Raw genomic sequence first — 17,149 nt, forward strand, 5'->3', positions numbered from 1 at the left:
ACAAAAATCATTACAGTTCTTGCTAGCTCTTAGAGGTCAATATTTTTGGACAAGGATCAGCAGCTTGGCCATCACTTCATTCGAAGGACACACCATGCAAATTTTAGAAAAAGAGTCGACACAGATCCAACACAAACACAATGCAAATTTTAATTTAAAACATGGGTATTATGAGGTGGTACGTGTTTTGACCATCACTTCATTCGAAGGACAATGTGTGCTTACACCACACTCCAAAGACCTTAGGAAAATTTCAGATGCAAGAACAGAAACGAACAGATTCGTAGAAGAAGATACACGAATTCTTGTCCAATAATTCATCACGAGTTGCTTAATAAATAAATGTTTTACCTCCTAGATTATGAACTCCTCCACTGAAGCTCGACTTGAATGCGGCCATTTCTGGAGTCAATAAGATGATATTTCTCATTGATTCTCTTATTGGTGACGGCATCTGCAACGTTGATGACAACATATCCCAGCATTTCCTGAGGACTTCAATGTAAGTCTCCAGAAGCAAGCATCAAAATATTAATAATGCCTATCGATTATTAAGAAAGATCAACATGGCAATTAGTAAGCATGCAAGAGCAATATAGTCAAGTCACTCCCACAAATAGAGAGGTCCATGAAGATTTCCTAGTTAAAGAAAAGAAAATAAAAAAGGGGGTATACTTCTCTCATATTTTCATTAACTTATTATTGAGGCTAATCTACTGATCCAAAGTGATCAAACTCAAGTCAACAACAACACATCCATGAAGTCCTTATAATTCAATTAAATCTTTACCCACACCAGTATGAAGCTAAAGTAAAAAAAAAAAACAAAAAATGGGGGTTGTATGTCATTTTAAGTAGGATAATTAATTAGTTACATGTGAAGATCATAAGCATGAATTAAGCTCACATAAATTTCATGGCGATTTATCAATCCACCAATTAAATGGATTAACTATTTGCAAAAAAAGAACATATTAAATACCATAACGAAGCAGATACATACTGCATCGATGCAACAGACCAACAAAACAATTGAATGCAGAAAATTAAAGTAATAGTACTCGTACCTTAGAGTGGATTCCAATGCTTGGGGGCTTACTAAGAACCTCCACATGCATCTTATCATTTGTGGGTGGCTCCTCGCACATGTACTGGAACTCCTCTTCCCATCGTGGATCTCTGTTCTTCTTGAGGCACTGCACCGATCGCAACGACAAGTCACCTCGTGCGTTCTCGATGTGGAGCGTCGTTCATGACGAAAGCTCGATAGAACGTGAGGCTACATCACCCTTGATCCTCGACTTACCTTGGTCTTCTTCTCCTCTCCTCTGAAAAGGATCCGGACATAGGGATTGGTATGGTGCTTCCCCTCGAGATCTTGAGCTTCGTGTACGATAACCACGAGCAAACCACCACCTGCGGGAGTGCCTTCAGGAGGCTTTTCGATCTCACCTTCATCGTCGCTGATGTCGTTGGCAACCTCCCCTTCCTTGAAAGGCCTATATGTGACCTCGAGAACGATCTGTCCACGCGACTTGTCGTTTTGAGGATCATTGGGATCCAGATTTTTGAGCAAGTCCAGCGTTAGAGATTTAGTCTCGTCAGGGGTAAGATCCTTCAACGGGATAGAATTCACGCCCATCTTATCATGTTTTCCAACCTAGAGGGGAAGAATGCATTCGTATCGAATCGATCAGCACGTACAGCAGACCAAAACATTACGCTACAACTCCCGATAGTTAAAGAGGCAATACCTGTTCCCAGTCATAGACACTGAGCTCCAGAGCTTGAGATTCTGGTTCCTTGACGACCAACTTGAATTCCTCGTTCCACTCAGGGTTCAGGTTGCTACGCTTCACGGTGGTTTTCTTTGATGGAAGATTGTCGTCTGAAAGCTTTAGTTTTACGTATGGATCAGACTTACCCAACAGATCTTTTTTCTTCAGTTTATATGCCCGGACGACATTCACATTTAGAATACCAGTTGGCTTCTTCAGAGCTCTGCACATCGAAGATGCTTCATAAGACTAGTGAGTTCGAAATTGTGAAGATAGGTAATAATAATAATAATAATGGTATAATAGCAGGTAAAATCTTGCAAACCCCCACCGCGTTGGGTCCATAATTGCCACTTGCAGTGTTTTAGGCCATAGATACATGTTGGCGACCTGTTTCTTAATCGTCTCCTGCAGAGGACAAAAAATGTACATCAGAAACAGAGGAAATAGATAGATAGATAAAAAGGCATAAACAGCCAACCTGAATAAACAAACGTATCTATCTCCAACGACAGATGCATAGATTAATTACACTGCAGGATATATGCATAGGAATAATCTAACGTTTTATGGATGGACTCGTCAGGAACAGCGATGACACCTGAACAAATCTGTAAAGACCAGGTATCGACATAAGATCGGCTCCCAGAAGCTTCAATCCAAAATCAACATGTGGCTGCAAGAGATGAAAACATGGTTGGGGGAGTGACTGACTGACCAGAGCTCGTAGTAAAAAATTCATCGAACGTGAGTCGCTACTTGTGGTTCACCTTCTCCATGAGCGATACAAGGATCTTTGCAAAACAAGGGAAATTGGGGACGAGTGGCTTCAATGTGATGCGTGGTATAGCAAAGACTTGTAAGTCTATTACCTGAAAAGACTTGGAAATTTGGGAAAAATGTGCATGCTTAAGCACAAAAATTTAGCTTCTATTTTTTCTTACAAAAATGGACATCGAATACCCAAACCTGTGCGCTTGCTTTGAGTCCGAATGCCTTGACCACAACAGTGACGTTAGGATTTCCAGCCCATTTGAGTGATGGTTCCATGATTAGTTCCTTTTCGTCCGTGGTGTAAACTTTCATTCCTGCAACATAACATCAAATTTATATGATGTATTCATAAACCTCATATGACCGGAGAAAGAATCTGAGATTACTGTCAAAATGTCTGATATTAGCAGAAAAGGGGACCGAGTAGCTTAGAACAGTCGAGTAAAAATGAGAGGACCACTAACCTTGAAAAGTAGGTGGCAGAGTACCTAATGTGAGGGTTTCGAATTCAACCGACTCCATCTTGAACTTGGCAGTGTTCTCAGCGATAATTGGTTTTGCAATCTCTTTCGCAGTTTTGCATATTGCCTGCGCAAGAACTGTTTAGGTAAGCACGGAATCAAAAGAAGAGAACCAACTCGAGGAGCTGCCATCGGGTCCTCCAAATACTCGAGGAATTTGCTGAGATTCCAAAGAGTAGTCACCTTGTCGAGATACGGCCACATATGCTCGAGAAACTTGTTTAGCCAGTCGATCTTCAAGGACAAAATCAAAACAAGTTTAGTTTCCAAAAGCGGTTCTGTAGACTGCACACATCATAAACATGAACCAGAAATGGTGTTTTCTTACTCGATCGAAGTCTGGATTTTTCACCCACACAGGAATTTCAGGAAACATGTGCTCCAGTGATTTTGCATCTTGTTCAAATAGCGGTCGGATTTCAGGATCCTGAGTATGTTCTTACCATTACCAGGATGACAAAAACGTAACATCTAGTCTACCAGAAAATAATAAGATTGTGATGTTGATCGACAAAGCAAAAAATGTCCTTGCGCTGCAATTTGGATGATCTGAAGACGCATAAATTAACCACGACTCTTTGATTTATTCGGACGATCTGAAGATACATCATGCGATTCTTAAACTCCAATGTATGGGTATCTATTGGCGGAGGCATAACAAGGATCATGCAGATATTATCACATTATAAGCAGCATATCACGAAGCCGAACTATGCCGCCATAATACAATACTTAACGGCGGTCGCAAAAGCATCAGAGGAAATTATATGATCCAAATTTCTCCAGCGCTCTTGATCTGCTAAGGTGAAAAAAAAAAAAAAAAAAAAAAAAAAGGAACAAACTGCCACAATTCGCAGCGGCAACAAATCCTCTCGAGAAGAAGTCAATCGATCGAGAAAACGTGAAGAAACGCCAAAAAGGCCACTCTCAAAGAGCGGAGAAATATCAAAATCATACCTTGACATCCGTGGGCTGGAAGTAGATGAAGAGGTAGTAACCGATGACCAGCCCGACGGCGATCCCAATTCCGAAGCCGAAGAAGCCTAACACGGAGCTGAAGAATCCCATCTCCGATATCTTCTACAGAAGCTCAACGGACGCTCAAAGCAGAACGAAAGAAAGAAAAGGGGAAAAAAATCCCACCTTTCCGCACTGTGATCACCGAATCACCTAAATCTCCTTCCCCTCCGATCCGAACCAAGCAATCGAGAAGAGGAAGACTCCGAAGAAGAAACGGTCAGGAGAAAGGGATACAGAGAAGACCTACGTTTCCAACGCCGAGCGGGAATTAGTGGCAGCCGTAAAAGAGGGAAGAGCAGCGTGTGTGCACGCGCCTGTGTCGTCGGTAACGCTCTGCTGCATGGAGCTCGGAAACCACTGCCCGTTACAGTCACCACCACACACTTGTTTTAGTCTCTCTGACTCCCTAATCCACCCATTTATCTGCTAAGTGTCACTATGCTGCACCAAATTTACGTACAGAACTTTGTAATGTCTGGTGAACGGTTACTTCCGTTGGGTGTCGTGGAGGGATGCCATGCTTTCTCCGCACTAAAAGATGACCGGAGTGGGGAAGGACGGTGGCGTGGACACGTTTGGGTCAAACGGACCCTCCATTTCCCGGGTGGAAATAGTCCTTTACATTCGGACATCTGCTGTAACGGACTCAACGGCCTCATGACTACTTCTGATCCGTGGATAGAGACGAGGGATGTGGATGGAGGGAGGGAGGGAGCTGCAGGTGTTAATGTCAAAATTTTTAGGTAATTTATCATAATCAGTTTGATTAGGTTTGACTCTATTTTTTTAAGATTTTATCCCTTTTTTTTTAATCGATCATATCAGACCGATTCAACTAAGTTTTAGCTATTTGATTTGGTCCTTTTGAATTTAATTGTCACTTGATTTCTCTCAAATTATTCGGCACTATCAATCAAAAAATGGAATAAAGAAGTTTTCGTCAATCGTCATCTCCAACGCCAACCTCCTTCTTCTCGTTAGTCACCATCGAAGAAGTCTTACGAAGCCTCAGTGATTAGGTCGCCATCGCCCTAGCCTCGTAGTGGTAGTGGTCCCCACTTATTGTCGTTGCTAATATCCTCCTTCTCGTTGGTCACTATTATCGTCGAAGAAGCCTTGGGAGCCTCAGTGATCAATGTGTATCACCCTAACCCCAGTGAGCAAAACCCTAGCCTCGCGGTCGACAACATTCTCACTTGTCGCCATTGTCCTCCTTCCCATTGGTCACCATTGCCATCAACAAAGCCCTATGGAGTCTTGATGATCAATGAGTGTTGCCCTAACCCTCATTTAGCTTTATGGAGCCTCGTTGAATCGCTTTGTCATTCCTCCCTTTTGACGGTGCATACTCTGCTAGTGGAAGTGGAAGACTTGGTTATAGATATGACTTGGTTGTGATCGTAGGCTTCATTCATGACATGACATGCAAAGTTGCAAGATAAATGTGGAATGTGGAATGGGTTACAAAGGCCGCATGATCAACCGTTGTATCGGTGAAGCCTTTGCAGTGCCGTTTGAAGTCTCCACAGCCTCCTTTGCAATGCCAATCATTCGATGCATCGTCACATTATTCATTGCTATAACAAAAAAAAAAAATATTAGATAAATATATCTTTGTAGTTTGGTATTATTAATTTTAAAATATTTAAATAATAAAACAAGGCTACTTTTGATAGGGATGATCCTCTTTCAAATAGAATATTCAATATTCTAGATAATATAAATATTTTCAATAAAACATAACTTTTGCCGATAATTCTTTTTTAAAATCAAAAGTATTTTTCGGAAGTAGTCATCCAATACTAGACGCAGTTGAAAGACAATTTCAAACATTAGACTTTGTTTGGGGAAGCAGTCATGAGTTATAAGAGCAAATTAAAGGATCTTCTACTATACAACCTCAAAATTATAACTTCAATTTGAATGATATATAGTGGATGACAATGAAGATAGTTACAAAATATTTGAAGAATATGAAGAACATATACGATGTTTGTAATAGTTCCAAAAATATAAATTCACTGCTAAAAGATGTTTGTAGATTTCTAATAACATATACGATGGAGACAATATGAAGAACAGTTATGGAGTGATTTTGTTTGCATCGTCATACTACCACTGCTATCACTAATATTGATATCAAAGTTAAAAGATAAGACTGAATTCTGTGTTGTTCATCCTCATTCGAGTGATATGGTCCGAGTCTAATCATCTACAAAGACAATTATAATAGACTTAAAAAAGAGAATCTATTCATGTCTATGTTTTGATATTTCTAGTATGCTATGCTCTTATGTAATAGCTACTATTGGGATTTTGAACTCCAATTCATATCAATATTCATGTCTATGTTTTGATTATTTTTTAGCATAATATTTATAGAACTTACAATGGCACCATCTTCCCAACAAGAAGCAAGTAATATTAGATTAAAAAAAATAGACGATAAGATTAGTTTGCCTTTCAAGAGTGTAAAAATAGTCGAGGCAAGGATAAAATCAAGGCATGATGGCAAGATCCCTAAAGGGTGTTCGAGGTGTCAATAATTAGGTTACAATTAATGGTCATGCAGATTTTGACTGATCGTATAATTTGATGTTGTCAATTATGAAGTAATGTGGTATTTTAGTCTTTTGTTATACCCTAATTTTGGTCATTCTTTGTTGTCTACATTGGCTATCAGAGATGGTTTTTCTTATGTATAGTATACCTATATAAGTATACATATATAAGTTTTTAGCAAATGCATCATAACATTATTAAACATTGTAAATTGTTGATAATTTGAGTCTAAAGTTATCATTTTATAATTGATGTTACAATCCTTGTTGTAATGATGTTTTAGTTGTGTTTTGAGAGTGGATTTTAATTGAGATCATGTTTTTGTTGAGATACAAATGGGATAGGAGTGGATCATAATGTGTCAAATTTTATTAATTATACTAAAATCTTTAAAAATAAAAATATTATTACTTGATATAAAATTATATTTTCGGGAGAAGTTTGGATTAATTTATGAGATAGGATTAAAATCTTATATTCAGATCATAATATACCAAATTCCATTAATTATGCTTTTTTTTTTTAAAAATACTAGTAATCAATTTAGAATTATGTCATAGTAGTTCTAGAGAAGTTTATATTGGGATGGTAAAATGTAACTCAAGTTATACTTGATTTACGAATGAGACAAAATTATAATCTTATATTCGGATCATGATATGTCAAATTTTATTAATTATGCTATATTTTTTAAAAAAAGTGTTACTAATTGATTTAGAATCATGACATAATAGTTCTAAAAAAGTTTTTATTGGTTTGGTGAAATGTAATTTAAGCTACACTCGAGTTATGAATATGATAGGATTAGAAACTTCAAATAAAAAAGTGACATATTTTATTAATTATATTAAAATTAAAAAAAAAAAAAAAAGTACTACTAATTGACTTAAATTCATGTTAGTTTCACTCAAGTTACAAATGAGATAGTATTAGAATCTTACGTTCCAATCATAACATACTAAATTATATTAATTATATTAAAATACTTTAAAAAATACTACTAATCGATATATAATCATGTAACATTAGTTTTGGAGATGTTTGGATTAGTTTGGTAAAAATTCAATAAGTTACACTCTAATAAGGATAATCCTATCTCATTGCAACTCATCTGTCATGGAAGTAAACACCTAAGTAGGACTTTGAGTCATCAACTTCTCGACGATGCCATATCATGAGCACACCCTAATCTGCCCCGCATTGATGGTTAGTAGCATAGCGTAGCCTCAGTAATCCTTCCTGTCAAATAAAGGACGAGAAGAGGGGGGGGGGGGGGGGGGGGGGTTGTTCTGCATTCATTCCATTCCATTATATAGCTTATACTACTCTCTCTCTCTATCTCTCTCCCCCCCCCCTTTTGTCTTGTGCTAACTTAAGCATCGAAAGGGTTGAGCTAGGAAGTCCCCGGGGCTAACCCGTCGTGTAGGATCATTAGCACCCAAGAAATTTTAGGGAAATCTGGGGGCGACATCACATGCGCAGCGGAAGAACAGAAAACAAAATCCTCAATTTCCCAAAGATGTATTCGTCATCGTGCGAAGATTGGTGCGTAAAATCTGCGAAACTTAAAACTACATATATGAAAGATTGTATTACCTAGGGAGATCGTATATCCCTGAATTCCTACAGATCTATAGGAGAGGGTGAAGGAGATCAAGCGTCCTCCTCTCTAGCGGTGATCCACACAGTACGACTGCGACGATGCTCCTCGAATATCCAGGCTTACTATCTGAGGAGGCGAAGGAGAGGAATATAGGAGATGACAACCAAAAAGGCTCTAACCTATGAACCATTAGTTCCCTCCTATTTATAGAAGTCCCCTATCAACTTAACTATAATGGATCCTACCTTATTGGGTATTGGATCTCCATCCAACTACCTAAGCTTCTTAGATTAGTGGATCTCTATCCAATAATCTCTCATTGGCTCTTAATGGATCTCATCCATAGGATCCAATAATTCATGGGCTTATTGGATATCCAATAAGATAGGGGCTCCGACGGATATCTCATATCTGAACCTCTACTCATCGTAACGCTTACCATATATGTGTGACAATCTAGGCCCAATATCGAGTTGGCCGTGAGTAATACCTATCAGAACTCCTTATGACTTAGTGAATTATTATATCCATAATAATTCACTTGACTCATCGACTACGGACGTACTAGCCCACTACGTCGTAGTCTCCAAACGATACAGGGGAATCCAATCTATTGGACATGTTTGTCCTCAGTTATCGTATACATATAGTCCCTCATCCATCTAATATCCCAAAGACCGTATACTAGGCATGATATTGTCAGACCCATACGATTTCTACTCAAGTCTCGCTCTAATCAAATTCTCCCGGAGAACTCTTTCTCTCTCAATCCGAATGACCCTAGCTAGGGATTTGTCTGAGTAAGAACGCATGAGATATTCCTCTCATGACATCGAGAGTGGATGATCCTCTATCGACACTCAATAATCATCGTAATATTGGCTACCACTCCCGAGGACCGACTGTGCTAGATTTGAAACATCCAAACCTATAAGTCCGGTATTAAAGAATTGAGTACTCATATAGGACATTCTTGGTATCTCAAGTCTAAGGACCATATACACCACTAGGACTATGGAATCACTATCTGACAATAAGACATCATCAACCATCCAACATTCTGTAAGCGGATCAATTAGTGAACTTATTATCCAATAAGCACTTGTACTGTATCCCTAGTATTCCCACATGAGCAATTATGAGATCAGCTGCATCCATCATATGGACATATATACAGCACACCAATCGTCTAATTATCTCGATATCTCTCTCGAGTAACCTATGATTGAGATTATTTAGGATCTATGTTCAAAGGCAAATCGGTCTCATTATCGTGATCTCATCACGATCTGATTCCCATTACACAAATCTATAGACATCATAATATATTCAAGCAACAAGTAATATAAAGTGATAAAATATCAAATAATAATAATAAACAAAAAGATTGTGTGTCAAGTCACATGTGCCATCACTCACGGGATTGGCTTGCAAGGCACCTATGACTAGCAATCTCCCAATTGACCTAAAGTCAATTATCTATGTCTATCCACATCAGACCCTTGTGATGCTCAAAGACAATCCAAGACAACGACTTTGTCAGTGGATCTACGATGTTATCTTCGGATGGAACTATTTCTACTACTATATCTCCTTAGGCTACGATCTCTTTAATAAGCTGGAACCTCCTCAGAACACTTCTGATGAGACCCGGGTTCCCTTATTTAAGCAATCACCCCGTAGTTATCGCAATATAAGGGAATCGGCTTCTCGTTGCTTGGATGACTCCTAGATCTGTAATAAACTTCTTCATCCAGACTCCCTCCTTTGCTGCCTATGCTATAGCAATGTACTCTGCCTCTATGGTCGAGTCAGTAGTAGTATCTTGCTTGGAACTCTTCCAGCATACTACTCCTTCATTCAGGGTGTACATATACCCCGAATTCGACTTGCTATCATCAACATCGAACTAGAAAATTGAGTCTGTGTAGCCTTCAACCCTAAGGCTACTACGTCCATATACCAGTAAAAGATCCTTAGTCCTTCTCAAGTACTTAAGGATATACTTTATTACTTTCTAGTGTTCTAAGCCTGGATCCGCCTGATATCAGCTTCTGACACTTAAAGTATGCACTATATCAGGCCTGGTACATAGCATGACAAACATGATAGACCCTATCGCTGAGGCATAGGGTATCATATTCATATTCGTCCTTTCTTTAGGAGTCTTTAGGTACATACTCCTAGAAAGCGATATCCCATGTCTTATCGGTATGAGACCTCTCTTGGAATTTTTCATATCAAACCTTTTGACAATGATATCTATCTACTTGGATTAGGACAAGCCAAGCATCCTCTTGGATCTATCTCTATAAATCTGAATCCCTAAGTTATAGGATGCTTCCACTAAGTCCTTCAAGGAGAAGTGTCTAGATAACCAAGTCTTTGTTAGGATCGAGTCGACACTAAGAGGGGGGGGTGAATTAGTGCAACGGATAAAATCAATGTTCAAGGAAAAATTCTTCGTTCGATAAAACCAATATCGGAAAGATAACTTGAAATCTCATTCTTAAGTGTAGTGAAAGCAGTAAGTAAGTAAGGCAGTTTGCAGTAAAGATAAATTGCAAGAATGGAAATGCAAACCGAGTTTTATAGCATTCGGTTATCGTGACCTACATCCACTCCTGATTCCTCTTCCGGTGAAGCCACCGACATCCACTAACGATCTTCTTTCAATGGGCGAAGATCAACTACCCTTTTACACCTTTCTTCTCCTTTTCACGGGTTTAGGAGACAACCTTTTACAAGCACTCACTCCTTCCTAAACCGAATTCTAAACTTAGAACTAGAGGAGGGAATCTCTCAAGTGATTGCTACAGCATTTTCCTACTTTTAAGCTTTCTATGCTTGTGTGTGTTAACCAAGGATGAGAGGGGTATTTATAGGTATCAAGTGGATTCAAACATGGAGCCTAAAAATGTCTCATCTCGGGTCCTCAGGGTACTAGCGGTACCACCACCTGTGCGGGGCAGTACCACCGCTTGTGCGGGGCTGTACTGTTGAATCTCGTATTTTGATGATGAAATCAATTGATATATGTTTATGTTTTAATCTGCATTTTGAGTGACGCAGGATGCTTCAATCAGGATGAGACGATTAAAGCAAGAAAAATCATGTTGTGCCGGGGGAAATCATGTCAGAAGATTGGAAGTCAAGCCGGAGGAACGGTCGACGTATCGACAGAAGGCTTCAGGCCGTGGATTCAGGCATCGGGCCAAGAAGAGCGAATATCGTGCCAAGGATATCGGAGTTGCGGAGTCAACTGGCCGATTGGGCAATAGGCCGCAAGAGAGGACGATGCGCCGAAGAATCGGACGAAGCATCGAGGGACCAATGACATGCCGGAGAACATGATTATTGCTTAGTATTAATTGTCTAGATCGAAGTATGTTTTTATATATGCAGGATTAACTACGATAGCAAGGCATGAAGCAAAATGAAGTCCCAGAGTCAAGATCGAGATCACGTTGGGAGTTCGAGAGTTCGTCGAAAGTTCGAACGTTCGTCGGAAGTTCTATCGGAACCAGCCGAGAAGTCTCGGAGCTTGCTAGAGAAGCTCATCGGAACTCACCAAGAATATCATCGTGAAGTCTAGGAGCTTGCCGGGAGTCCGTCGGAACATTGCCGAGAGATCGTCGGAAGTTCGCCAGAAGATCGTCGGAAGCTCACCGGAAGAATAGACATAGGGACTTGTTTAGCTTAGCAAATGTCTTAGGATTTCGTAGTTAGCACGTAATTTGGCTTGGATTTGGGCCAACCCAATTAGGGGCTAGCTAGGCTCATGTAAGAATTGTGTTGGGCCCAATAAGAGGCCCAAATAATGCCCCAAGAAGTCTCATCGTCATGGCACAATCTTCGAGACTATGTCAGGCGATGGTACCGCCAGTCTGGGCAGTTGTATCGCCCCTAGCAAGGTGTCAGGCGGTGGTATCGCAAGTCTGGGTGGTGGTACCACCCAGCACTAGCCCCCAAGCGGTGGTACCGCCAGACCTGGGTGTTGGTACCGCCCAGGGCAGTATTAGCGTCAAACTGACACTGGGCGGTGGTACCGCCCAACGTAGGCGATGGTACCGCCCATGCCCGGGGAACCCGAGATGAAAAGGTTTTAGGCTCCAAATTTGAATCAACTTGAAGCCTATAAATACCCCTCTCATCCCTAGTTAAAGCACACAAGTATTGAGAGTAAAAAAAGTATAGAAACGTTGCTGCAATCTTGTTTGAGCTCCTCTCAAAGTTCTAAAGCGTTTGAATAGTTTGAGAGAGGAGTGAATGGGGGTGTAAGGGTTATCTCCTAAACCCGGTAAAAGGAGAATTTAGTTGTAAAAGGTGATTGGCCTTCGCTTATTGAATGAAGGCCTCTAGTGGACGCCGGTGACCTCGTCGGAGGAGGAAGCCGAAAGTGGATGTAGGTCACGTTAACCGAACCACTCTAAAATATGGTTTGCATTTATATTTGTTCAATTTATCTTTACTACAAACCTCTTTAATTGCTTACTGCTTTCAATTCATTACTTACGCTTTCAAGTTAAGATATTTTCAAGATCGGTTTTCAACGTAAACGGTTTTATCGAAACGAAGTTTTAATCGAGACGTAATCTTTCCGCTGTACTAATTCACCCCCCCCCCCTCTTAGTGTCACTCTTGATCCTAACAGGTACCACTGCCTACAGCACTGACACTAACACTGGGTGGTACCACCGCCTGACAGTCTCTCGGAGATTGTGTCTAGGTGGTACCACTGCCTGACATAGTCTCGGAGATTGTGCCATGACGGTTCTACCTGTTAGGTCACTGTTTGGGTCTTTCACTTGAACCAACACAACCTAAACTTGGGCACAATTGGTCCCTAATTGAGTTGGCCCAATTCCAACCCAATTATATGCTAACTATGAATTTTAAGGTATATACTAAGCTAAATAAGTCGGGTAAGTCTATGTTTCTTCCGGCGAGCTTCCGGCGAACTTCCGATGATCTCTCAGTAATGTTCCAGCAAGCTCCTGGACTTCACGATGATCTTCTTGGCGAGTTCTAACGAGCTTCTTTGGCAAGCTCCTAGACTTCTCGGTCTATTCCGGTAGAATTTCCAACGAATGTCCGGATTTCTGACAAACTCTCGAACTCCCAACAAAATCTCGTTCTTGACTCCGGGACTTCATTTTGCTTTATGTCTTGATCGCTATCATAATTAATCCTACACACTTAAAACATACTTCGATCTAGATAATTATTACAAAGCTTGAATCAAATGTTGTTCAACATATCATTGGTTCATCGACACTTCGTCCGATTCTTCAACGCATCATCCTCTCTTGCGGCCTATTACCCAATCGGCTAGTTAAGCTCCGCAACTCTGATTTCCTTAGCACAATTTCAGCTCTTCTTAGCCCGATGCCCGAAGTCTTCTACCAATACGTCGACCGATCCTTCGGCTTGACTCCAATATTCATACATGTTTTTCTTTGGCCCAACATGATTCTTCCTGCTTTAATTGTCTCTCCCTGATCGATACTTCTTGCGTCACTCAAAATGTAGATCAAATTCAAATACTATCAATTAGTTTTATCATCAAAATCCAAGATTCAATAGTCTTTATAGTGGATAGCATTCCTACATCATTCCCAATGATCAAGATATCATCCACATATAATACCAAGAAGGTGATAGCTCTCCCACTTATCTTCTTGTACACAAGGCTCATCTTCATTCTTAACGAAGTCATAAGATCTGATTGCCTCATCAAATCTTATGTTTCAACTTTGGGAAGTTTGCTTTAGTCGATAAATGGACCTAAGCAACCTACACACCTTATCTGGGCAGTCTTTGGACACGAATCCCTCATGCTGTATCGCATACACCTCCTCCTCAAGGTTGTTATTAAGGAATGCATTTTTCATAGTATGCTGCAATAGCCAATAGAATTCTGATGGATTTTAGCATGGTTACGGGTGAGAAGGTTTTGTCATAGTCAACACATTGTCTTTGACGATACCCTTTAGCCACTAGCCTTGTTTTATAGGTCTCTATCTTTCCATCTACTCCGATCTTCATCTTGAAGATCCATTTGCAAACGATGGGTACAATACCCTCGGGTGCATCAATTAGGTTCTAAACCTTATTAGAGTACATGGAATCCATCTCAGAATTCATGGATTCTTGTCGCTTCCCGAAGTCTATACTCGTAATAGCTTCCTCGTAGGTCTGAGGATCAATATCCTCAACATCCTCTACTCTAATATATCACACATATCTCTTAGGAGGATAGGATACTTTGCCGGACCTATGTAAAGTCGGAACTTGTGTGCTAGGTACCTGAACAAACTTGAGCTGTGGAGTAGTGCTTGAGCTAGGTTCTCCAACCTTGCTCAACTCTATCATGCTCCCACTATCTCCTCCAATAATATGTTCATTCTCAAGGAACACTACTCTCTTGGCTACAAAGACCTTTTGGTCCTCGTGGTGATAAAAATAATACCCACAAGTTTCCTTGGGGTATCTCACGAACTTGCACCGCTCTGTCCTTGACTCTAACTTATTGTGGTTGTGTTTTTTAATGTGGACAGGGTAGCCCAAAATCTTAACAACCTTAAGATTGAGCTTTTTCCCTTTCTATATCTCATATGGTGTAGACACTACCGACTTAGTTGGAACTCTATTCAGAAGGTAAGCTATGGTCTCTAGGGCGTGTCCCCAAAATGAGATGAGTAGGTTAGCGAAACTCATAATGGACTGCACAATGTATAATAGTATATGATTCCTCCTTTCAAATGCATATATATAAGGAGGTGTCCATTGGGATAGAATCTCATGGTCATTGAGGAACTTGGTGAACTTTGTACTCAAGTATTCACCTTCTCGATCTGATCGAAGAGTCTTGATACTCTTTCCAATCTGGTTCTCCACTTCATTCTTATACTTTTTGAATTTCTCAAATGCCTCGGACTTATACTTCATTAAGTACACATGCCCATACCTTGAGAAATCATCAATAAAAGTAATGAAGTAAGAGTAACCACCAATGGCATGAGTTGACATGAGTCTATATACATCACTATGTATGAGTTCAGCAGCTCAGTGGTTCTCTCTCCAATTCCACCAAATGAAGAGTTGGTCAGTTTTCCACGAAGGCAAGGCTCACAAGTTGCATATGACTCATAGTAAAATGGATCTAGATATCCATCCTTTAGCAACTTTTGAATTCTTCCCTCATGGATGTGACCTAGCCTACAATGCCACAAACATGCACTATTCACCTCATCTCGTTCCTCTTAGACATACTTATATTCATGATATGTGGAGTAGTGTCTAGCATAAACAAACCATTATGCAATGTTCCTCTCGTGATGATATCATCATCTAATAATATTGAACAATCATTATTCTCAAAAATTAATTTATATCCACTAATTGTCACACATGAAATGAAAATAATATTTTTGATAATAGAAGGAATAATAGCTCCATTAGACAAATGTAGGGTAACCTCGCCAACAACTACTATAGTAACTTTTGCTTCATTGCCCATCTTGAGGTCTATCTCGCCTCTCGTCAATCTCCTAATTCTTGTCATAACTTGTAACGAATTACAAATATGATAAGCACTACCGGTATCAATCTCCTTATATAATAATAAGGCATCATCAACCATCCAGCATTCCGTAAGCGGATCAATCAGTAAACTCATTCTCCAATGACCACCTGTATTATATCCCTAGTGTCCCCACACGAGCAATTATGAGACCAGCTGCATCCATCATATGGATGGGTATACAACACACCAATCTGTCCGGTTATCTCGATATCCCTCTCGAGTAACCTATGACCAGGATTATTTGTTCAAAGGCGAATCAGTCTCATTATCGTGATCTCATCACGATCCGATTCTCATTGCATAGATCCATGGACATCACAATATATTCAAGCAACAAGCAATATATAGTGATAAAATATCAAATAATAATAATAAACAAAAAGACTGTATGTCAATTCACATGTGTCATCACTCATGTGATTGACTTGCAGGGCACCTATGACTAGCAGAAATGATCCCGCTACCAGAAGGCAACCCAACGGTCGAGAAAGGACCATGTAGCCAAGAAGACCCCGATCCCTCTACTTGAGCTCATCCCTCCCAAGCTAGAGCATCCCCGGCAAATGACCTCCCACACAAACCTCTTACGTCGGTACACGTATCAGTAGCCCCACATTAGTTTGGAGGAGATGTAAGGATGGACTTGTACCTTCGATAGTAAACCAATCGGACCGGTACTCGTGATACAATCACACTCGATCATGGATTCCACATTAAAAAAACAATTATTTCAATATTTAATCACCATCAAATCATAAAAAAAAGATAAAGTAATACTAAACATATTATAATCATAGTATAGTAGTTTTGAAGAAGTTTAGATAAGTTTAATAAAAATTCAATAAGTTACACTTGAGTTATACTCTATCGTAGATTTCACATAGAAAATTCTCTATTTTAAAATTTAATTATCCTAAAATCATATATAAAATAAAAAGATAATACTAAATATATTAGAATCATGTCATGATAATTCTAGAGAAGTTTAAATAAATTTGATAAAAATTCAACAAGTTACACTCGATCACAAATAACCCAAAATTATCATATTTCAAAACTAATCACCCTAAAATCATATATATATATATATATATATATATATATATATATATATATATATATATATATATATATATATATATATGAAGATAGTAGACACATTAGAATATGTCATGGTAGTTCTAGAGAAGCATTCGCAATTCACAATTAAAAGTGGAAACACATCCCTTTGGGTAAATTTATTTCTTTGTCCATCAACAAGTGATCAATGTATTTCATCAAGAATACTGTGTAATTGTTCTTA

The 17,149-nt window shown here is 39.4% G+C and overlaps 1 protein-coding gene across 1 annotated transcript; it reads right to left on the reverse strand.

The window, feature by feature from the left end:
* Window positions 1–237: 237 nt before the first annotated feature.
* Window positions 238–4,277, reverse strand: LOC135611729 (synaptotagmin-2-like). Its single transcript, XM_065107381.1, has 12 exons — window positions 4,031–4,277; window positions 3,402–3,500; window positions 3,257–3,307; window positions 3,017–3,140; window positions 2,748–2,866; window positions 2,549–2,650; window positions 2,380–2,454; window positions 2,110–2,186; window positions 1,755–2,001; window positions 1,307–1,660; window positions 1,068–1,196; window positions 238–488 (listed from the first exon to the last, which is right to left on the reverse strand). The coding sequence occupies exons 1-12, from the start codon at window positions 4,139–4,141 to the stop codon at window positions 360–362; spliced, it is 1,617 nt and encodes a 538-aa protein (XP_064963453.1). The 5' UTR covers window positions 4,142–4,277; the 3' UTR covers window positions 238–359.
* Between the last annotated feature and the right edge of the window lie 12,872 nt (window positions 4,278–17,149).

This window comes from Musa acuminata, chromosome BXJ2-5 (genome assembly GCF_036884655.1).
Source record: "Musa acuminata AAA Group cultivar baxijiao chromosome BXJ2-5, Cavendish_Baxijiao_AAA, whole genome shotgun sequence".
NCBI classification, from domain to species: Eukaryota; Viridiplantae; Streptophyta; class Magnoliopsida; order Zingiberales; family Musaceae; genus Musa; species Musa acuminata.